The 24,559-nt window shown below is 41.7% G+C and overlaps 2 protein-coding genes across 5 annotated transcripts in view; one reads left to right on the forward strand and one right to left on the reverse strand.

Annotated features, from left to right (window-relative positions):
• Positions 1–1,698: 1,698 nt before the first annotated feature.
• On the forward strand, positions 1,699–3,922 carry LOC112215962 (nuclear factor 7, brain). Its single transcript, XM_024375493.1, has one exon. It carries the CDS (start codon positions 1,898–1,900, stop codon positions 3,164–3,166), a length of 1,269 nt encoding a protein of 422 aa, XP_024231261.1. The 5' UTR covers positions 1,699–1,897; the 3' UTR covers positions 3,167–3,922.
• A 3,994-nt stretch (positions 3,923–7,916) lies between these two features.
• LOC112215963 (thymocyte selection-associated high mobility group box protein TOX) overlaps positions 7,917–24,559 on the reverse strand; it is a 124,821-nt gene continuing 108,178 nt past the window's right edge. For all 4 annotated transcript variants that reach the window (XM_042299389.1, XM_042299387.1, XM_042299390.1 and 1 more), the window contains 5 exons: positions 20,097–20,324; positions 12,358–12,438; positions 10,415–10,786; positions 9,841–9,977; positions 7,917–9,416 (listed from right to left, as the gene is read on the reverse strand). In XM_042299389.1, the coding sequence (XP_042155323.1) occupies positions 9,374–9,416; positions 9,841–9,977; positions 10,415–10,786; positions 12,358–12,438; positions 20,097–20,324 (861 nt within the window). In that variant the 3' untranslated portion in view covers positions 7,917–9,373. The remainder of the gene's footprint in view (positions 9,417–9,840; positions 9,978–10,414; positions 10,787–12,357; positions 12,439–20,096; positions 20,325–24,559) is intronic.

The following is a 24,559-nucleotide window of genomic DNA, read 5'->3' on the forward strand; positions in this document are numbered from 1 at the left end:
CCGTCATTCACTTCCATTTCTCCTCCTGTCTTTGATCCGGTGTACAGCTCACTCTGCTTACACTTCCTACCATTCTTCTTTAACAAACCATCTCCCCTTTTTTCCGATTGAAGCTCACCCTCTTCATTCCCTCTCTTCGACCTCTGCCTCTCTTTTTCCCTCCATTCCTCATCCGTACTCCAAGTATACATCTCCTTTTGATAATACTGCACTTCTCCTAACCTACATCTTGTTCTTGCCCTCTCAATGGACGCCATTTCCTTAGGCCTAATACCATAGGTAGTAAATTGGTTAAATGTACTTTAGTCAGAAAAAGCCCCAAAACTACCACAACTCAAGAAATGACCAAGTTGCAGACACAGGAAACAGAAGGTGCAATACACAGAGTAGTTTATGAAACTACAGGAGATGGGCAAAGGGCAGGTCGAGGACAGGCATAGGTTCGTAACCAGGTCCGAGTTCGACAGGTACAGGGCGGCAGGCAGTCTCATGGGTAGGGCAGGCAGAAGTTCGGAAGCAGGTCAGAGTCAGAAAAGTACAGGACAGCATGCAGGCTCGGGGTCAGGGCAGGCAGAAATGGTCGGAACCGCGACAACTAGTAACTATAGCAATAGGAGTACAGAAAAACATGCTGGTAGGCTTGCCGAGACAACGGACAAACAGAAACGCAGGTTTAAATACACAGGGGATAATGGGGAAAATGGGAGACACCTGGAGGGGGGTGGAGACAAGCACAAGACAGGTAAAACAGATCAGGATGTGACAAAGCGTGTGCTATCCGAAGGGCAAGTACAAAGGCAAACCTCCCGGTTGTTCTGGTGAGGTCTCCAACGAGTGCTACTTAAACTCTAGATTGGCTTCTACTGTAGCATTTCTTAATGTGGGGGTGAAAAAACAGCGAGTTCAGCCCCCTTTAAGGAAGGATCACATAATTCCAACCCCCTGAGCAAACATTTGATAGTTGTAGCTGGCAGTAATTTACTAATCTTGGCTTCATGCCTGTTCAGACAACACACTCTAGGTGGCGGTATGCACCCTTCAGTTTGTCTACCGACTGTCAATAAACTTATAGAACTAGAAGAAGACATTGACTACTGTACTTTAAAATGGAGATTGCCCTCAATGGCACTGCTCATAATGTCACAGGAGCCATAATGGAAAAGATGTGGCATCTATCCAACACTTGGATACACAGCTATGCATGGTGCCACACCTTTCGGCCAAAGGTCTTCCTCAGGCAGCATTAGAAGGTTAATGTGTCACTAGGTGGAGCGTCAACATTGCATGATAACTATAGTATTTTTTTAATTGAATCTTTATTTAACTAGGCAAGTCAGTTAAGAACAAATTCTTATTTACAATGACAGCCTACCAGGGAACAGTGGGTTAACTTCCTTGTTCAGAGACAGAACAACAGATGTTTACCTTGTCAGTTCAGGGATTCAGTTAGTTCAACCTTTCGGTTACTGGCCCAATGCTCTAACCACTAGGCTACCTGCCGCCCCGGTATAGCAACAGTATGTATACATATATAACACAAATAAATAATATAAAGAAAAAGTGTGTGGGTAAAGGTATGTGCTGCATAAAGGAAAATAAAGTCAAACATGAAAGTTTAGCACAACCTAGAAGCCCCTCCCACCTATGTCTAACAGGAAGAAAGCTGTCGAAAGTGAAAATAGATTTGTTCCATCAGAAGTCATTACAGAGACTGTTTATAACTTTCACTCTCACTGCGACACACAACTGGAATGTTTCTCCTTACAAATACCAAGAGACTAAACAATTACAAGGACATACCATCTAAACTGTAAATTCTAAGCGCAGCTGTTAAAAGTGAAGGTTGTAAAGTTGATCAAAGTTTATTGACTGTATTTTAGCTTCTGGATAATCTACAATGGCAACTCCTGCTTCTGTCCTTGAGCTGCTGCTGGACACTCTGGATAGCTTGGTCTCAAGCGAGCTGAAGAGATTTCAGTATCTACTGACTAAGAACATGTTAGATGGCTGGTTTCCTATTCCTAAGAGCCGTCTGGAGAACGCTGACAGGGAGGACACCGTGGAGAAGATGGTCAGCGCCTACAGCCATGAAGGAGCAGTGAAGATCTCACTGACGATCCTGAGGAAGATGGGCCAGAATGATCTTGCTATGAAGCTGGAGAGAGGCACTCTAGAAGAGGTGCCAGCACTGAAAAAGACTGCGTCTCACCAAAAGGAAGAACTGAAATCCAATTTAGAGAGTCTTCGAAAGAATCAAGAAACGTACAAAAGCATGGAGGTCCACATTAAGAAGCAACGTGCGGACGCAGAGAGGCAGATGAAGGAGCAGTTTGAAAAGTTCCACCGGTTTCTGCGAGAGGAAGAAGAGGCCAGACTGGTTGCGCTCAGGGAGGAAGAGGAGCAGAAGGGCAGGGCTATTGCCAGCGAGATGGAGAGAATTCTCAAGCAGATCTCTTCTCTTGAACAGGACCTGCAGAAAGACGACCGCTACAAATACATCCAGAACAGCACATTGCCGGGTACACAGCAGGTCTCAGGGGTGCTTATCGACATGGCCAAACACCTGGGAAACCTGCAGTTCAGAGTGTGGGAGAAGATGAAGGAGATAGTCCAATTCACTCCTGTGATTCTGAACCCCAACACTGCAAACCGCTGGCTCTCTGTGTCTGATAATCTGACCAGTGTGAGATTTAATAACATAGGTCAGCAAATCACTGACAACCCAGAGAGGTTCGCACAGTATGCCAAGGTTCTGGGCTCCGAGGGCTTCAGCTCAGGGAAGCACATCTGGGAGGTGGAGGTGGGGGACCATCCTGAGTGGAACCTGGGAGTAGCTAAAGAAACCATAGATAGGAAGGGGGAGATTCTTGCTTCACCAGCTTATGGAATCTGGGCTATACTGAACAGGAATGGTGTGTATCAAAGTGGAAAGGGTGAGCCCCTTGCTTTTGAGAAGCTGAAGAGGATCCGAGTGCAGCTGGACTTCACCAGTGGGGAGGTGTCCTTCTACGACCCCAAAGATATGACACACATCTATACTCATAAAGACACGTTTGCTGAGAGACTGTACCCATACTTTCTTGTTGGACTGGCTGGTGGTGCCAACAACCCTGATATACATATCTGCCAATCAGAGGTGTCTCTGACAGTAATGGCATCTCAGTGAGGCATGTGATCACATCTTACGATTGAAACTTATCAAAATGAATTCAAAGGCTAGAATCTTGTGCAGAATTTTTTTGGGGATAATGATTTGAAATAATGCCTTGAACAGAACAGTCATTTAAGAAAATAAATAAAGAATATAATTTATGCTTAGCTAATCCCCCCCCCCCCTAAAGGTAATTCCAATTGAGCCGGGACATGCAGCTTTTACCGTGAATGCAGTCTCCGTGACCGCGGAAACATTGTCTTTACATTTCAATCACTCTATAGAGCTGAACTTCAGCGATACGGATTGAATCAATCCCGAGTTATGATGTGAATAAAGTTGATTAAAAAAATGTGACCAGAATTCAGGCTGCTTGATTGGTTAGTGGCTTTCAGTACGACATGATACACATGCATTCTTGTATATTTTTCCCATTGCTGAATTCTAACCTCAGTGTAATAGCATGTTCGATTTCAGGGCTGTGCTGCTGACCTCAAAACATTTGACCTGGGTCATGTTCATTCGATACCAAATGGAAGGAAACGGACTGAAACAGGAAGGGGAGACCTGGACTTTTAGTTTTCTGTTGCAATAGGGGCCCTGGACATATACCCCAGCACGCTTATCACATCCCTTCCAGCAGATGCCATTAGAGTATAACAAATGGAAGACCAATTCAAATGGAAAGGTCAAATCAGTTCACCTCAGGAAATAGTGAGCACCAATTTGCTTTTGTGTTTTCTTCTATTACATTAAAGAGATCCTCTTGTACTTTTGTATACTTTTAGCCAGTAGTTCTGAAAGTAATGCTCACGAGCCTAAAGTTTCATAGTACGCCACATACACTGTGTATACCAAGGAACACCTTCCTAATATCATCATCATCATTATCGATCACATATCTCCCTGTTACAGAAAACTTACTGGAGATGAACCTTGAACAGGTTCCTCCTCTGAGTATGTGTTTTATATAGGGGCTTTGCGTTATATGGAAAATAATGAAAAACACGTTCCTCGACTCGCCAGCCCCCTTAGTAAAAGTACTTTTAATAGAAAATGACTCAAGTCAAAGTTAGTCACCCAGTAAAATTCTACTTGAGTAAAAGTATTTGGTTTTAAATATAATTAAGTATCAAAAGTACAAGTACAAGTGTAAATAATTTCAAATTCCATAAATTAAGCAAACTAGATGGCACCATTTTCTTGTTTTAAATTTATTTACGGATAGCTAGGGGCACACGCCAACACTCAGACATCATTTACAAACAAACCATTTGTGTTTAGTGAGTCCACCAGATCAGAGGCAGTAGAGAGGACCAGGGATGTTCTCTTGATAAGTGCGTGAATTGGACCATTTTCCTGTCCAGCTAAGCATTCGAAATGTAACGAGTACTTTTGAGTGGCAGGGAAAATGTATGCAGTAAAAAGTACATTATTATCTTTAAGAATGTAATGAAGTAAAAGTTGTCAAAAATATAAATAGTAAAGTACAGATACCCCCCAAAAAACGTCTTAAGTAGTACTTTAAAGTATTTTCACTTAAGTACTTTACACCACTGATCAGAAACGAATATTCAACAATGCCATGGTATAACTAACAGTAAGGCTGCGATTCAATCCAAGTTATAGAGCAGTGTACTGGACAGCTGACAACTGCCTTTTAAAGGTTATTCATGCCGATGTTCTCAGTGTTTACCATGAGTATGATCCTGGCTAACGCCTGTAAAAGTAAGATGTTCCGTGCGCTGCTCTATGATTGAATAGCAGAGGTTTGTCCCAACCAGGCTGTGTAACCTAGGAGACAGGGTGGTCTGTGTCACACGGACTGTGTCTTTCCTCTCTACAGAGGCTGAGGAGGTGGAGGAACAGAGCAGGAGGTCATGTCCCTCAGGCTGGTCCAGGCTGGTTTGTTCGTACCCAGAGAACATGGCTTGAGGCAGAGGTATGCCGATATTTTGACGCACCTCTTCCACTCGCAAAGACTCCATGGTCTACTACTCTACATGGAGTCTAAAAGATCAATTGTAAGACTTACTTGTCAGCGCTGACTCTGTCTCTCACCCCTCCTATAGCACTTTGAGGTGGACACATCAAATTATTTAACCTTTGCCTGGATCGGAGGATTGGACCACGTTCAGTGCCCATGTATTGTGTCACACCTTGCTGTACAGTAGGTTTGGGAAATGTTAGAACAGAACCACTAAGACCCTGTACACCACTCTGATGTTCAACACATTGGACACAATGGTTGTGATTACAACTGATCTCTGTTTTGATACGACATTGAGTTTGGGCTCGATTCAATCCGTATAGCTGAAGTTCAGCGCTGTAGCGTGATTGAGTATTAAAGGCAATGTTCCCGCGTTCACGGAGACTGCATTCAAGTCAAACGCTGCACATGTTGGCTCAATCGGAAATGACCTTAACATTTTCAAGAACAGTATAGTGTTGAAATTTGGCGATACAGATTGAATCGAGCCTTTTTGTCTGTACAGAAATCTTCACTCAACCATTTTGTGGTGTCTTCACAAAGCTTGTGTTATTGTTTCTCCCCCCCAAAAAAAAAAAATGTATTGTATGGGGCTTAAATTTGAGGCTTTAAAGGGATCTGCTTGTTCTCTGGTTAAATAAATAAAATGTTCCCTACAGAACTGGGTGTGACTATGGAGTGACAGGTCTAGATTGGATTACACTAGCTGGCACACAGGAGAACTCAACAATTACAATGCCAACAGAAAGCCTTGTTTCGTGAACGTGGGAGGGACAGTACTGTCATTTGATTCTAATCACTCACCTCATCTTCAAATTCACTTAATTTCAATTGGAGAGGTCATTTTTTTATATCGTTGTTTCCTCGATAGATGAGAAATGCTGTAATGTTGCAAATTATGAAAACAAATTTTATTCTAAAATAATCTGTTATTCTAAAATAATCTGTTAAATCCTGGGAAATGTAAACTGGAAACAAAACTGAAATTTATGTAGTACATATACCAGATACTCTATATAGTATCATGCTACAGGCTTTGGTAACAATATCCTACATGTGTTTACACTCAGTGCTCTTCAGACTCTTTGTACAGCATCACTGCTCTTGTCTGAACTATATATTGACTCATGACTGAAATACAATGTAAATCTATTTTTCTTTCATCAATAGCATTTCATTAATGCTGCCTTTAATGCCAAATGTCATTGATGTAACTGCTAATAAATGCATGATGTATTTTCTGTAAAATGTCCCAAGTGTCATTAGATATAAGATTATAAGATTAAAGGGATAGTTCAATGATTTTACGGTATTAGGTGTTATTGTTTAAAAACATGTCCAAAGCTAACACTAGAGGGCACTACATGATCATGTTTTACAGTTTCAGGCTGTGTGTCTGAGAGAAAGAAGAGCAAGAGAGAAAGAGAGAGATTCGGACGCATTACCTGTTGACAATATTAGGCATTATTGTTTAAAAATATGTCCAAAGCTAACACTAGAGGGCACTATATTATCATGTTTTACAGTTATAGGCTGAGAAAGAGAGAGAGAGAGAGAGAGAGAGAGATAGAGAGAAGGGAAAATATTTTTGCAGAATTCTGCATGCAGTCTCAATTTGTTTTTTGTCCCATTTTGTAAATTCTTGGTTGGTGAGCGGACCCCAGACTTCACAACCATAAAGGGCAATGGGTTCTAGAACTATTTTTTAGCCTGATCCTAGTTGGTATGTCAAATTTTATGTACCTTTTTGATGGGTAAAAATGTCCTCTGTGTACAACGTAAAACACCAACTATTTGCACATAATATGACATTTGAGATGTCTTTATTCTTTTGGAATTTTTGTGAGTGTAATGTTTACTATACATTTTTTTAATTGTTTATTTCACTTTTGTTTGTTATCTATTTCACTTGCTTTGGCAATGTAAGCATATGTTTCCCATGCCAATAAAGCCCTTATATTGACAATTGAATTGAGAGAGAGAGAGTGAGAGAGATTTGGACACATTTATTTTTATTTGTTATTGTTTAAGGTGTTATTGTTAAAAACATGTCCAAAGCTAACACTAGAGGGCACTATATTATCATGTTTTACACCTTCATTTTACTAGGCAAGTCAGTTAAGAACAAATTCTCATTTTCAATGACAGCCTAGGAACAGTGGGTTAACTGCCTTGTTCAGGGGCAGAACGACAGATGTGTACCTTGTCAGCTCGGGGATTCGATCAAACGCTCTAACCACTAGGCTACGCTGCCGCCCCGTCTGTTGAGGTTGAGAGGTAGAGAGGTAGAGAGAGAGAGAGAGAAAGAGAGAGGGAGAGAGATAGAGAGAGAGAGGAGGGATGATAGATTAAATGTATTTTCTAACTCTAATCCATCTGTGAAATTCATAAGTGAGAGCCTGTGTTTTTTCCAGCTAGGCCTAGCAGTATCAACTCTTATAGTCGTCTAATCTTCATAGTCTAACCTGATGAAAATGAAAACATGCTAAGTGAACAAAGACATCTACATTGGTTCAGACAACTAGCATCTAAATAACTGATATGTGCACATAACAAAACATACAGGATTGGCATAAGCATTGGTTGGGTGAAGTTCCCACCATTGTAAAATCCTTGCGAGACAGTGTGCAAATGCACACATCTCAGAAGGGTGAAAAATTTGGACTCAACCTATCACACGAGGCTGCCAAGCCTTGAGAGGAACTAGCCTTTCACTCACTCGCTAGCCTCACCATGTAAATGTGATACACCTAATAAGAACATGTACATTATAAGCAGAGGCAAACTGTTTATTTTCCACTTCATTTTTTTATTACACACAAAAGAAAACAAAAGAAGCATTGCAACACACAATGAACCAAATGCTGACAAAAAGTCAATGCACCAGGAAGAAGTGATGTACAAATAATAATTATTCAAATTACCATGGAATTTTAATAATAACAATAATAACAATGCACCCTGATGAAAACAAGCCAAAACTTTACTTCATATCATTCATAAATAGATTCGAAATCTGTCAACCGAATTAAATAGCATTACAACATTGTGAAACATGTTCTTCAACTAAAGGAAATGGGTTCTCTCATCGCTGTCTTTACAAATAAAATAAGTCATTTTTGCAGGTTTGTGCGCAAATGAAATATCTACCTGGCAACCATACCATAGAAACTTAAATTGTGTTACAGTGAAAAACTAAAATGTTTTAAGAATTAAATGCATTATTTATTTATTTATTTCACAACAAATTATAAAGATTAAAATCAACACAATTCTAAAACACCTAATGAAACTAGTCAAAAACTTTAAAACCCACTGTTATGTTTTTATCTTTAGTAACATTTCACATTTAGCAAGTGGTGTTGGGGAGTGGGGGGGGACATGGTCCGCTGGACCAGGAGAGGTTTAAACTAAGGGAGAGGTTTCACCTTTGACCTCTTCAGTCCAGTAACATCCTGAGGCCAGTGCAGAGGGTGTCCAAAATGGCTCCCTATTCCTCATCTAGTGCACTACTTTTGACTAGAGTAGTGCCCTAGATAGGGAATAGGGTACCATTTCAGACGCAGACACTCTCTCTCAGAGAGCCCCCAATAACAACTGGGGAACTGAATCATTTGCAGTCTTTGTATTTCTCTCTTCATTAGAGAGGAGTTAGCCTGGTCCCAGATCTATTTGTGCTGTCTTGTCAATTTATATGGCCATTGTCACCATAGAAGTTGCAAAGACAGAACAAACAGATCTGGGATCAGATTTAGTGTGTATTCCCTCACTGAATACAGCCCGCACAAAAATCACATAACCAGACAAAATAATGTAAAAAGCAAGGGGATTGCGGTTAGATACACACATCTGGGCATAGGGGGCCAGGTTCCATCTTGGTAGATATTTACAATCACTCTGAGAAAAGAAAAATGGGACACTTGTGTTTCTCCCCTCCAGACCTACAACGACCCCTTTGTCAAAACAAAGACAGACATTTTTTGGGGGAGTTTGTGTATGGTATGTTGATGTGAGCTTAAAGCTCAACCCCCCACAAAATGGAACATTCATGGAAAAAAATAAGCAAGGCTCCTGTCCAGTCTAAGTGCTTGGCAAAAAGGTGAAGTAGTAGCAGTCTTTGGGATTTTAAAAATCCTTCAGAAAAAAACAAGCTGGAGGAAAAAGATACATTGACGTTGTTAATGAATGTTGGAAAACTCCCTGGAGTCTTGACTTATGGAGGTCCACCAGCTTCAAGTGAGGTAGAGAGGCTTGTCCCGAACTCCCATGCCACTGCTGATGAAGAGAACAAAGAAAATATGCTGTTAAAACAGGCAAATGTTGGTCCAGGAACCAAAGCATCGAATGACAGACTTAAAACTATTCATTCAATTCTGTATTATTTATTTGGTGGCAAAGTAGTTGTGTGTCACTAGCATAGCAGTGGAAGTGAATGAACAGTGACGCTGCATGATCTTGTGCTGGAAGAATGCATGCATGCTCAAATACCTACATTCCATATAACAATGTGTACTTAGTCAAACAAAGGGAAACTTAATTGGATGTCACACTTTCTCACAGTGTAGGGAAAAGTGTTATTCCACTACTACCGCTTTTGAATAAACAGTATGACTCAGCCTCAAGCCTCACTCAACTGGCAAAGCACTGTTGATAAAACTGTTCCTCGTCCCAGTATACTAGGTTATCACAACGTGCTCACCTGCAGTGGTTGGGCCCACAGTCCCGGTTGCAGTACTCGCCATCCCAGTCGGGCTTCTGTCCATGCCCTGGGTTGGGCGCCCCCGGAGACTGAGACCCACCCACACTGTTCTGGTAGTCCTGAATGTGAGAGAACCCCTGGAGCAGAAGAGGAAACAGAAGAGTGCTCTCTTAAAAACCACTACCATTTCAAATGTTCCAATGTGGTTGGAGTGCCCAATAGGAAGAGGTTCACGTCCACTGCAGGCAATGGGGTAATGCTCAATTTACTTTAAGTTGGGGAATAAGTGGACACTGGCTTCATTTTTGAATTGATCCCCATTGAAAGTCAATAGATATAAAAAATATAAAAATAAATAAAAAGAGTTCTTAACAGGGAGTTCTAACCCTGGTGCAGATCTAGGATCAGAATGGATACCATGGTCTTCAAGATTTTTTCCTATTATTAATACTAGTCCAATCACCCGGTGTTATGAGATCCTGAAAGCAAACATTATATCAGTGCTCTATCACCTATTTCAAATGTTTCCACAACACTACAGGGCTGACCACTAAAGAACAGAGATAGGACTAACCTGTTGGCTGAGAGGAGGTGAGTGCAGAGACCCCTGGAGCCCCATTGAGTGTGACTGGACCTGCTGCATGCGCAGAGAGCTCTGGTGCAGGGCGAGCTGGGAGGGATGAAGGGGCGGGCTGATCTGGAAGGGGGAGGGGGGAGAGGCACTCATGCTGGGCGGCAGCATCTGGGATTGGCTGAGGGTCCGGGTCAGGGCATGGCGGGGCGGCCCGGCGAAGCTCTGCAGGTCCGACAGGGGGAAGGAGCCAGGGCCCAGACCGTAGGGGGAGGAGGGCTGCGGAGGCATGCTGTACAAGGGCTGCTTGGGGGGCAGCATGTGGGAGGGTTGGCTGCTTTGGGCACTTTTTGGTTCGACGGGGTCGTCGTAGGTCTGGAGGGGAGAAACAAAAGAAATAGGAAGTAGGAAGAGTTAGAGAAAGCACAAATAGTTATATGTGTAAATGTGTAAAAAAAAAGTCATGATTTCATATACTGTTGGAGAGTGGACTGTCCCCCTAAAACTCATCTCTCATCTATGGAATAAATTAGTCAAGCACATTCATTCAACTCTTCCCATTATCTTTGACTACAATGGCCACAGCAGAAAGAGACGAGTTTACAAGCCCTAGCCCCAGTCAGTGTTATTCAGGATTGTATTCATTAGGGCACAACATAGTAAAACATTTTAACATTTTGCGTGATGCAAAATGTGAACCAATGTTTCTAATTGGACAAGTTCAGATAGTACCTCCCCTGTTTTGGCCTGTTTGCTTCCGTATCGTACCCTAATGAATGCAACCCAGAACTGCCAGGTCATGTATCATGCGGCTTATAGGCTCCTTATGTATATCGTGGGTGAATCATTCAGAGCAGGTGCATCCCTCGTCTTGCCCCCGCCCCCCAACCCACACCCAACCCAGACCCTATGATGAGCTGTCAGATTGCTTATCTGCACCTATCAGTGTTGATTAGAGGGGTAATGGAGCCCATTTGTATGAATTGTGCCGCCATATAATGATCAGTGGACACCATGACAGTTGGATGGGAATAGAGAGAGGGCGTACACACACACACACACACACACACACACACACATAGAGAGAGGGAAATGAGACTGTGCCAGGAGAACAAATGGAATGACAAAAGGAATCTCCCAGACGCTACATTGTGGCCTGTTAACGCGACACGGCACTAAACAATGCAATTCCACCATTCCTTCCTTCCTTCCTATCCATGTTGCTGCACCGGAGATAGGGCGCCATTACTCATAGGCAAAAAGGAGAAAGCCATAAATCTAAATTAGCAGTGGGGTGTCACGCGGAGAAAATGCAACAAAAACCCAATTATGTGTAGCATTGAATTGGATGCACATTCTTGTATAAGCAGTGAAACAGAAGACATGATGGATGCATCAATAACAAGAATAAACCATTAGTTCCATTCATGTGTCTTGTATGAACAGGCATAGCTCAACTGTAGAGAAACATAGGACTATGTCTGGACAGACCAGATAGAATTAACATTTCATGTAACGACAGACAAAGATATTGGCTCAATGGAATACGGTGTACATATAGGGCATACATACATACATACATACATACATACATACATACATACATACATACATACATACATACATGCATACATACATACATACTGTATACACAGGGCATACATACAGTATGCTTCGCAAGCACTAAAATCACTAAACTCCCTTTCTAACAAAGCTTTATAGCTTCATACCCTTTGGTGCATAAGGGAGAGAATAGTATGACCTTCCTCTATCAGAACAACTGTCCCAACCCCCAACCTATGGAAATAAGGTATTGTCCCCATGGTATACAGTATTGTTGCAACACCTCACCTCCACTCTTCTTTAGCCCCTCCCCCGCCATTAGCCAAGATTTTCCATCCAATCCATCATCACTCTAAGCAAGCCTGGTGTGTCATAAGTGTTACCTTGGAAACCAGACTCGCTCTGTACGTGGCAAGGGCTTTCAGGTACTCTTTCTTGGCCGCCTCGGTTCTCCTCTTGTATGCCTGGAAATCAAAGAAGAAGGAAAATGAGAAGAGGTCTACAGACATACTCACAAATGTCTCACATCATTTCAAGAGGTCTTCCTCCACAGTCATTTAGTACACACTCTTATCCAAAGCAAATAGAGTTAAGTGCCTTGCTCAAGGAAACAGACAGATATTTCACCCTGTCAGCTCAGGGATTTGAACCAACGATCTTTCAGTTACGGGCCTAACGCTCTTAACCGCGAGGCTACCTGCTGCCCACACATTGTTTATATAGAAGAAAAATGAACTCAAACTCTCCATAATTTTAGCGCTACAATAGACATTGCATCACACACTCAAAAGGTTTGTGCAATTCAAAAAATTTATAAATGTGGTCAATGCCTTCGTGCTCCAATCAAGTGCATCAGTTATGTTTAAAATAATATTGTGTGTGTGTGTTTTTGTGTGTTCATGTGCGTGTGGTGTGCACCCACGTGCGTACACATGCATGTCTGTGTGTGTACATTTCTGTGTGCTTGCGTACATGCACATGCATGCGTGTGTATGCAGGTATGTGTGAGTGTGTGTGTGCGCGCATGTTGGTCTGTGTGTATATTGAGGCGGGTTGTAAATAACAAGCCCAGTAAGCCCCAGGAGAGAAGAGTTGTGGGGTAGATGGAACTTAAGCCCTGACGCACCATTGGTAGGTAAACCACCACAATCATTAGAAAACAAACTGAACGGTCTACGATTAAGACTATCCCAGCACCGATACATTAAAAACTGTAAAATCTTATGTTTCAGCGAGATGTGGCTAAAGGACGACACGGATAATATAGAACTGGCTGGCTTCTCCGTGCATCGGCAGGACAGAGCAGCTACGTCTGGTAAAACGAGGGGAGGGGGTGTGTGTTTACTTGTCAATAACTGCTGGTGCAGTCTAATATTAAAGAAGTCTCAAGGTATTGCTTGCCTGAGGTAGAATACCTCATGATAAGCTGTAGAACACACTATCTACCAAGACTGTTCTCATCTATATTATTTGTAGACATCTACAGTATTTACCACCACAAACCGATGCTGTATAAGGCCATAAGCAAACAAGAAAATGTTCCTCCAGAAGCGGCTCTCCTAGTGGCCGGGGAATTTAATGCAGGAAAACTTAGATCCGTTTTACCTCATTTCTACCAGCATGGGGCGGCAGGGTAGCATAGTGGTTAGAGTGTTGGACTAGTAACCGGAAGGTTGCAAGTTCAAACCCCCGAGCTGACAAGGTACAAATCTGTCGTTCTGCCCCTGAACAGGCAGTTAACCCACTGTTCTTAGGCAGTCATTGAAAATAAGAATCTGTTCTTAACTGACTTGCCTAGTTAAATAAAGGTTAAAATAAAAAAAATGTCACATGTGCAACCTGAGGGGGAAAAAAACTCTTGACCACCTTTACTCCACATACAGAGATGCATACAAAGTATTCCCTCGCCCTCCAGTTGGCAAATCTGACCATAATTCTATCCTCCTGATTCTTACAAGCAAAAACTAAAGCAGGAAGTAAAAGTTACTTGATCAATATGGAAGTGGTCAGATGACGCGGATGCTACACTACAGGACTGTTTTGCTAGCACAGACTGGACTATGTTCTGGGATTCATCCAATGGCAATGAGGAGTATACCACCTCAGTCACTGGCTTCATCAATAAGTACATTGACGACATCATCTCCACAGTGACCGTACGCACATATCTCAACCAGAAGCCATGGACTACTGGCAACATCCGCACCCATCTAAAGGCTAGATCTGCTGCTTTCCAGGAGCGGGACACCAACCCAAGCACATAAGAAATCCCGCTATATACCCTCAGACGAACCATCAAACAGGCAAAGTGTCAATACAGGACTAAGACTGAATTCCACTACACCGGCTCTGATGCTTGTCGGATGTCGCAGGGCTTGAAAATTATAACGGACTTTAAAGGGAAACCCAGCCATGAGCTGCCCAGTGACATGAGCCTACTAAACGAGCTAAATGCCTTTTATGCTCGCTTCGAGGCAAGCAACACTGAGGCATGCATGAGAGCACCAGCTGTTCCAGACAACTGTGTAATCACACTCTCTATAGCCGATGTGAGCAAGACCTTTAAACAGGTCAATATTCACAAAGCCGCGGGACCAGGCGGATAACTAGGACGTGTACTCAAAGCATGACCGGACCAACTAGCAAATGTCTTCACTGACATTTTCAACCTCTCCCTGACACCTAATACCTACATGTTTCAGACATACCACCATAGTCCCTGTCCCCAAGAAAGTGAAGGTAACCTGCTTAAATGATTAATGTCCCATAGCACTCATGTCGGTAGCCATGACGTGCTTTGAAAGGCTGGTGAATGCTCACATCAACACCATCATGACGGAAACCCTAGACTCACTCCAATTCGCATACCACCCAACAGATTCACAGATGACAAAATCTCAATGGCACTCCACACTGCCCTTTCCCATTCTGGACAAAAGGAACACCTATGTGAGAATGCTGTTCAGTGACTACAGCTCAGCATTCAACACCATAGTACCCACAAAGCTCATCACTAAGCTAAGGACCCTGGGATTAAACACCTCCCTCTGCAACTGGATCCTGGACTTCCTGACAGGCTGCCACCAGGTGGTGAGGGTAGGCAACGATTCTCAACACCGGGGCCCCTCATGGGTGTGTGCTTAGTCCCCTCCTGCACTCCCTGTTCACCCATGACTGCGTTGCCAAGCATGACTCCAACACCATCATTAATTTGCTGACGACAACAGTGGTAGGCCTGATCACCGACAATGATGAGACAGCCTATAGGGAGGAGTGTGGTGCCAGGACAACAACCTCTCCCTCAACGTGAGCAAGACAAAGGAGCTGATCGTGGACTATAGGAAAAGGAGGACCGAACAGGCCCCCATTAACATCGACGGGGCTGAAGTGGAGCGGGTCAAGAGTTCCTTCAATAACGAACTATAATGGTCCAAACACAACAAGACAGTTGTGAAGAGGGCACGACAAAACCTTTTCTCCTTGAGGAGACTGGAAAGATTTAGCCTGGGTCCCCAGATCCTCAAAAGGTTCTACAGCTGCACTATCGAGAACATCTTGACCGGTTGCATCACCGCCTGGCATGGCAACTGCTCAACATCTGACCATAAGGCAGTACAAAGGGTAGTGCGTACGGCCCAGTACATCACTGGGGCCAAGCTTCCTGACATCCAGGACCTATATACAAGGCAGTGTCAGAGGAAGGCCCAAAAAACTGTCAAAGACTCCAGTCACCCTAGTCATAGACTGTTCTCTCTGCTACCGTTGGTACCGGAGTGCCAAGTCTAGGACCAAAAGGCTCCTTAACAGCTTCTACCCCCAAGCCATAAGACTGCTGAACAATCAAATGGCCACCCCACCCCCCCTTTGTTTTTTCACTGCTGCTACTCACTGTTTATTATCTATGCATAGTCACTTTACAAATTACACCGACTAACCTGTACCCCCGCACATTGATTCGGTACCGGTACCTCCTGTATATAGCCTCGTTATTGTGATGTAATTTTCTTGTGTTATTTTTCTCCTTTAGTCTTTTTAGTAAATATTTTCTTAACTCTATTTCTTGTACTGGTTAAGGGCCTGTAAGTAAGCATTTCACGGTATACCTGTTGTATTCGGAGCATGTGACAAATACAATTTGATTTAATTTGATTTACAGTGAATACATCATAATGGATTTAAATTCCAGATGGAGCAACATGGCAGCATTTTGATTGACAGCTGACTCTACAATGCATACAAATAAACACATACAGCCGGCTCAACAAAAATGAGCTGATTAAGAATTTGAGCTGAAATTATATTGTTACAGTATCGGTGCGAGATAGTGTTTTCTAGTCATAGGACATAAAAGAGAGGGAGCTAAACAACAAGAAGATATTTCATAAGGATCTGATTGCAATTTGTGTTTTAGGGTTATTTTAGCTGTGTGGCCTTAACGTTCAAAGTTGTAAGTGGAAATACACACGCAATACTTTGGTTGAAAATCTTTTGTTGTAGTGCGCACACATAACAACGTCATTGTCCATGTTACAGCGAACAACGTAAATGTGGTTTCTTCACCGTTGAGACGAGCACAGGTTCAAACTGCAGTGCCCCTGGATGGAGAGCATATTGTGGTGTTAAAGGTCTTGATCAAGGGCCCAACGGTAGGGGAATGTCTTTAAGATGTGAACCCAGCAGCCCTCCAGTTGCCAGGTCAATTCCTCCCTTTATTCCATGACATGAATGATGCAATATCATTCATAACTACATTCATAACAACTTTCATTCATAACAACTGATGCTTTGAAGACCTTGCCTACATACTTACGGACGGACCTAGAGAGCACCAATGGTAATTTATTTATGCTCAGTTCTATGTAGAATATTTGGCTATGGGTTAATTTGTCACACCTCCCTGATAGTTAGTATTCCTTAATTACATTTTTACACAATAACTATATTACTAAAGACTAACGAGAGCAAATGCATGGTGAAAGGTAACATCTCCATGAAAATCCCTTAAATAAACTTCTTATTTTAGCAATTGCTTTTGAGACTGATGGGTGGAGAAGAAGATTAACGATACAGCTTATTTTCCTTAATAGACTGATACAGATACCGTTCTTTCATAAAGTATTCATACCCCTTGACTTTTTCCACATGTGGATGTGTTACAGTCTGAATTTTAAATTGATCAAATTTGGATTGAAGTGGAATTATGTTTTTAGAGTAAAAAAGATATGTACAGTGTATATAAAAATGAAAAGTGAACATTATTCAACCCCTTTGTTATGGCAGGCCTAAATAAGTTCAGGAGTAAAAATGTGCTTAATAAGTCACATAATAAGTTGATGGATTCACTCTGTGTGCAATAACAGTGTTTAAACCCATTTATGAAGGTCATACCAAGGATCATTTTGCTATTTGATTTAGAATTTTAAGACCCCTTGAAGTATCCCCCCGAAAAAGATATACACATTAAAAAAAATGTATTTGGCCTTTCTACTATTAGCCCATACAAACACACTGAATAACAGATGCACTACATGGAACAACAGAGTCGCAAAACAAATCAAAAGGAAGTTTGTTCCGAAGAGTCTGTCCTATATCTGAGAGATATAAGAGAGATCAGGAAACATTTGTAATTTTTGGCACTTAACAGTCTCCATATAAAGTGCATTTGGAAACTATTCAGACCCCTTGACTTTTTCCACATTTTGTTTTGTTACAGCCTTATTCTAAAATGGATTAAATCACCCCCCTCCCACCCCATCAATCTACACATAATACCCCATAATGACAAAGCAAAAACGGTTTATATTTTTCTTGTGCAAATGCATTAAAAAAAACGGAAATATCAAATTTACATAAGTATTCAGACCCTTTACTTAGTACTTTGTTGAAGCACCTTTGGCAGCGATAACAGCCTCGGGTCTTCTTGGGTATGACTCCACAAGCTTGACACACCTGTATTTAGGGAGTTGCTCTCATTCTTCTCTCCAGATCCTCTCAAGCTACATCAGGTTGGATGGGGAGCGTTGCTGAACAGCTATTTTCAGGTCTCTCCAGAGTTGATCAATCGGGCTCAAGTCCAGGGTCTGGCTGGACCACTCAAGGACATACAGACACTTGTCCCGAAACAAATGCTGCGTTGTCTTGGCAGTGTGCTTAGGATCGTTCTCCTGTTGGAAGGTGAACCTCGGCCCCCAGTCTGAGGTCCTGATCTCTCTGGAGCAGGTTTTCATCAAGGATCTTCCTGTACTTTAATCCGTTCAGCTTTCACTCGATCTTAACTAGTCTCCCAGTCCCTGCAGCTGAAAAACATCCCCACAGCATGCCGCTGCCACCACCATGCTTCACCGTAGGGATGGTGCCATGTTTCCTCTAGATGTGACGCTTGGCATTCAGGCCAAAGAGTTCAATCTTGGTTTCATCAGACCAGATAATCTTGTTTCTCATGGTCTGAGAGTCTTTAGGTGCCTTTTGGCAAACTCCAAGCAGGCTGTCATGTGCCTTTTACTGAGGAGTGGCTTCCGCCTGGCCACTCTACCATAAAGGCCTGATTGGTGGAATGCTGCAGAGATCATTGTTCATCTGGAAGGTTCTCTCATCTCCACAGAGGAACTCTGTTGCTCTGTCAGAGTGATCATTGGGTTCTTAGTCACCTCCCTGACCAAGAAAACCATTGTGTTAGTGAGAGTCTCATCTTTCAATAGAAGGGTCATAATAGTTTGTAGGCCAATTTTGTGAGAAGACCCATTTTCGGGATGTCACATGGTCTGACAAACTTCGCTCTAGCTCTGTCACCTTTCACCACAGATGCGGAAGTGTGACATCGGTGGATGTGGTGGATTGAGACGCATCCAATGATCTCTCAGATCTCTATTAAACTGACATATTTTTATGTGACTTTTGAATGACTACCTAATCTCTGTACTTCACACATACAATTTTCTGTAAGGAATTTCAAACACAGATTCAACCACAAAGACCATGGAGGTATTAAAATGCCTTGCAAAGAAGGGACCTATTGGTAGATAAAATACATTTTAAATAGCAGACATTGGATATCCCTTTGAGCAGGGTGAAGATATTAATTACACAACATTGTAATTATTTCACAATACTAACCCATATGACAGATCGAAAAGAAGGAAGCCTGTACATAATAAAACAATTCCAATACATGCATCCTGTTTGCAATAAGGCACTAATGTAAAACTGCAGTAAAAAATAATTTAACTTTATGTCCCGAATACATGTTTGGGGCAAATCCAACACAACACATCACTGTGTACCACTCTTCATATTTTCAAGCATGGCGGTGGGTGCATCATGTTATGTGTATGCTTGTCATCGGCAAGGAACAGGGTGTTTTTTGGATTAAAAAAAAAAAGAATAGAGCTAAGCACAGGCAAAATCCTAGAGGATCTGTATGCTTTCCAAAAAACTCTGGTAGACAAATTCATCTTTCAGGAGGACAATAACCTAAAACACAAGGCAAAATATACACAGGTGTTGCTTACCAAGATGACATTGAATGTTCCTGAGTGGCCTAGTTACAGTTTTGACTTAAATTGGCTTGAAAGCTGTGGCAAGACTTGAAAATGTCCCCCATCCCTCCCATCTTTGTATCCTACATAAGAAAATGTAGCTTCAACTGTTTTCAATTGAAAATCCAGATGACAACAACTGCTGTGGGTGTCGCTTCAGGCAACTTAGTTAGTACCTTGCCCTACAATACAATATAGGGGAAACTCCATTCTAGATTAGAACTCACATGATAGGCTCTGCTCTATATCAGCTGCTGTCAGGACAGTTAGAAGGAGGTACACCATTGCAGTGGGTGTTTTTTCTGTCAAAAACAGGTTTGTCTGTAAAACATCTAACTTAATTTGACTACATCAATTTAATTTTCTACTGTTGCTGCTACATATGGAGGCTCTTCTTGTGTTTCCTCTTTGGCTCAAATACATTTTTAATGAATAAAATACATTTAATGAGAGTCAAGGGACCGGGGATAAACAGACTGATTTTCTTGAGAAAAGAGCAGAACTAGCTCATTAAAGGTGAGTTCTATCTGCTAGTGCACGGGCTCCATCTGCTGGGAACTCAGCAATGTGTGTATGTGTGTGTGTACCTGTTTCTGCTCCTCCCCCAGGCTGTCCCACATGGAGGCCACGATCTTGGACACATCCCCGAAGGTGGCGTTGGGGTTGGAGCCCTTGATGGCCGCCTGGGTGTCCCTGAAGAAGAGGGCGTAGGCTGACACGGGCTTCGACGGCTCGTTGGGGTCCTTTTTCTTCTTCTTCTTCTGCGGTTTGGGCTTGGGCTTCGTCATCTCCGAGGAGGGCCGCTTCTCCCCTATCTGGAAGGGCGAGAGGAAAGGAGAAGGGGGGGGAGGCAGAAGGATTGTAAGCAACGACTGACATAAAAGTGCTGATCTCAATAAAAACGGTTTATAGTGGTTCCGCCTATTCTACTTCCATGGTTAGTCATCCTAAAATGATAACAGATAACTGTGGAAGCTGAGATGTAGATGGTACCTTAATCTTTTGTTTTCTAGGTAAATGGTAGGTAAGGGGGCTTGTCAGTGTAAAAGCCCTGTATCGAAAGAAACAGTACTTGAACCAATCTTCTCACAATGTTATCCCCAACAAGACAGTGGAAAGACAGGTCAGATATTTCCTTGTAGGGAAAACCTTCGACAAGGAAGGAGAGCAACACTGTCGTATTAATCACAAATACGACATCGATGGAACAGGACTGATCGGTCGGTACCCTTCACAAACACAAAGAACAGATTAGAGAAGGAGGGTTCTGAGAAACCAAGAGCCCCTTCTTCTGAGAAGAGAAAGAAAACAAATCAGTTACTGAGAACGAGGGTGAATGGCGGCTGACATTTCTGGACACCCTCACCTGAGTCTATCTACCTCCCCAGAGTATGGTTACATTTTAGGACACGACCTGAGGTAGAGAGACTGGGCAGAGTGCCATGGTCTGAAGGAGAGAGGAGGACACTAGGTAGAACCTTATCACAACTAAATGTGGTTTTATACTACTCATTCACACTATATGCTTGACTCTGCATTTGTTTTAAATGTTTTCGTTTCTGGGTGAGGAGAGAGTATAAGTGAGTCAATTGAAAGCTTGGGATGGTTAGGTGGCCATGATATGAGTGCCAGATGAGCATATCAAAAGGATTTGAGCAGACAAATTTCAAACTGCAGCTCTAAATAGTAATTTGCAGGATAAGTAAGACCACATGACACCTTCTTGTAAGAGCTAACCGTTTGTTTCATTAAGAATAATCATAAACAGCCATCATAATATATTTTCCACAGTAAAGTACAGCTTTAGCCTATATTTGACATTGAAGTCTATCAAATGTTTATGAATACATTACGTCACCTGGCACATAAAGCTTCGAAGAAGTCAAATCCAGGTCAACTTAGCCTCGGTTTGATTCTTTATGGAAATTTCATTCCTCCTGATGTGAGTAGAGCCCATCAACCATTTGAGGAAAGGGAGAAAAACATAAAGTGGAGTGAGGCTGTAGCTAATGGAGGATGGAAAGGAGAAGTGACTGCGGCTTGATGTGCCATTAAGAGTCCTGGTGACCATAAAGAAAAATAATCACATTTGATAGCCTACATAATTAGCAAATATATAATGATCATCTATGATTGTGTGAATTGAAAGATGCATGCATTCTTAATGTAAGGCTGAACCCATGACTCAAGTGACCATTTTAAGGGCTTTTTTCAGGTAGCATAATCACCGTCATATAAGACTATACAATCTATTTATCTCCAAATGTCATGTTTATGTTACCATTGTGTCAGATTTGACAAAATACAACTACTTTGAAAATGTTCTGTGAAAAAAAAACATTGATCCATACTGCTCTAGTATTAACAGGCAATCAGGGACACAAACCATGTGAAATAATTCTGAATGATCACTTGACTAGCAACTATCAAACGGCAACTCTAGGATGTTGAAAGCATTCCCATTTCATACAATCATCACTCCTTTTAACTGCGCTTTCTAAACAGAAATGATTGCCTTTGAAATGGCATTGTTTAAGAAACCATTTGAAACAATATCTTCCACACACAGCATGAAATTAGCTAATCAGAATCGGAGACTCGCAAACGCTTTGGGTATAAAAAAGGGTCACTTGAATATAACTTTGGATGTGATGTGGATGCGGAAATGAATGAAGATACCCAATTCAAAGTGAAAATGCACTCATGCCTGTTCTCTCTCTCTCTGGTTCGGATAGTATAAAAAAAATTCTCCGTGAGTGTGTGGTTTCATAAAAATAAAAAAATCTTCCACTTTTATGCAATTAGGCAAAAAAAAAGCTTTGAAATGACATCTGTTCCCCTCTGCCTTTGATGTAAAAGCTGAATAAATTGGAGTAGAGCTAATGAAATGACAAACTGAAAAGCAAAATAATCTCCAGGAAAAATCATTTATACTTATAAATGGCAAAGCACAGCAACCTGTCAGAGAGAGAAAAAAAAGAAGGAAATTCTCTCATTGCACCATTTTCTCTCTGTATACAGTATGATAGTTGGCTACACTAGACAGGGAAGAAACAAAACGTCAATGGAACATCGACTCAGATGGAATAGAATACTGAGGAAATGGAACGGATGAGTATCATTTGTAAAGCTGGGTAGCCTATACGTTCAGGTGTCAATGCCGTTGTACAGTAAAAGCAGCTTACTGATGGCATAAAAGCAAGATGGTCGTTCAAATGAACTGAACCTGCAGTTATAATATGTGCAGTCTTGTTCACAGATCAAAATAGAAATGGCCACTTCCCAACCACTACACCACACAGTCACAGACTGCTGATTGCACTATACTATAAACATATAACAAAATTGTATATAAATGATAAATAGATTTTCAGTTCGCAAGTCTAGGCCTGGATTTGAAAGTGTCAGCTCTAGGCCCATACAATCAGCATTGCTGTTGTCAGAAATGTGGAGAGGAAGAGAGGGGAAGAGGACGATGGGTAAGGGGGGAGGGGTTGCTGTAATTCTGCATGGACAGCACTGTGCAGAGAAGATGAGATTAGATTTGACAGCCTGATACCTGCGTCACTGTCAAAACTGGAGAGAGGGGGAGGGAGAGAGAGAGGGAGTGGTTGTTTAATCAGAGGACCCAGCACATACGTATATTTACACATCAAATGAAAAGCAAAATGGAACCCAGAAAGGGTAAGGTTATCTCTAAAACGTCTCCCAAGGGCTGGGTATCGATTTCAAATGGGTGGGAATGTGTACAGTGCCTTCAGAAAGTACATATTCATACCCCTTGACTTATTCCACATATTTGTGTTACAGTCTGACTTCAAAATTGATTAAAAAAACATTTTATTTCTCACACAATACCCAACCATGTAAATTTATTGAAAATGAAATACATAAATATCTCATTTCAATAAGTATTCACACCTCTGAATCAATACTTTGTAGAAGAACCTTTGGCAGCGATTACAGCTATGAGTCTTTCTGGGTAAGTCTCTAAGTGCTTTCCACACCTGGATTTTGCAACTTTTACACATTAATCTTTTCAAAATTCTTCAAGCTCTGTCCAATTGGTTGTTGATCATTGCCATAGGTCTTGCCATAGATTCCAAGTAGATTTATGTCAAAACTGTAACTCGGCCACTCAGGAACATTCACTGTCTTCTTGGTAAGCAAGTCCAGCGTAAATTTAGCCTTGTGTTTTAGGTTATTATCCTGCTGAAAGGTGAATTCATCTCCCTGTGTCTGGTGGAAAGCAGACTGAACCAGCTTTTCATCTAGACTTTTGCCTGTGCTTAGCTCCTTTCCAATTATTTTTTACCCTGAAAAACTCCCTGGGCCTTAACAATTACAAGCACACCCATAACATGATGCAGCCACCACTATGCTTGAAAATATGAAGAGTGGTTCTCAGTAATGTGTTGTATTGGATTTGCCCCATACCTAACATGTTATATTCAGGACAAAACGTTAATTGCTTTGCCACATTTTTTTGTAGTATTACTTTAGTGCCTTGTTGCAAACAGGATGCATGTTTTGCAATATATTATCACTGTGTCAACTAGTTTATTATTGTGGAGTAACTACAATATTGTTGAACCATCCTCAGTTTTCTACTATCACAGCCATTAAATTCTGTCACTGTTTTAAAGTCAAATCAAATCAAATTTTATTTGTCACATGTGCCGAATACAACAGTGAAATGCTTTACTTACAAGCCCTTAACCAACAATGCAGTTATAAGAAAATACTTTTTAAAAAGTAAGAGAAAATAAAAAATAATAATTAAAGAACAGCAGTAAATAAAAATATATACAGGGTGTACCGGTTCAAAGTCAATGTGTCAATGTGCGGGGGGACCGGTGTCGAGGTAATTGAGGTAATTATGTACACGCAGGTAGGGTTATTAAAGTGGCTTTGAAATAATCTGGGTAGCCATTTGACTAGCTGTTCAGGAGTCTTATGGCTTGGGGATAGAAGCTGTTTAGAAGCCTCTTGGACCTAGACTTGGAGCTCCGGTACTGCTTGCCGTGCGGTAGCAGAGAGAACAGTTTAT

Source organism: Oncorhynchus tshawytscha, linkage group LG16 (assembly GCF_018296145.1).
Source record: "Oncorhynchus tshawytscha isolate Ot180627B linkage group LG16, Otsh_v2.0, whole genome shotgun sequence".
NCBI lineage: Eukaryota > Metazoa > Chordata > Actinopteri > Salmoniformes > Salmonidae > Oncorhynchus > Oncorhynchus tshawytscha.

Excerpts from the sequence above, each read along its gene's own strand:
- LOC112215962 (XM_024375493.1), top strand. The coding sequence starts at position 1,898 with ATGGCAACTCCTGCTTCTGTCCTTGAGCTGCTGCTGGACACTCTGGAT.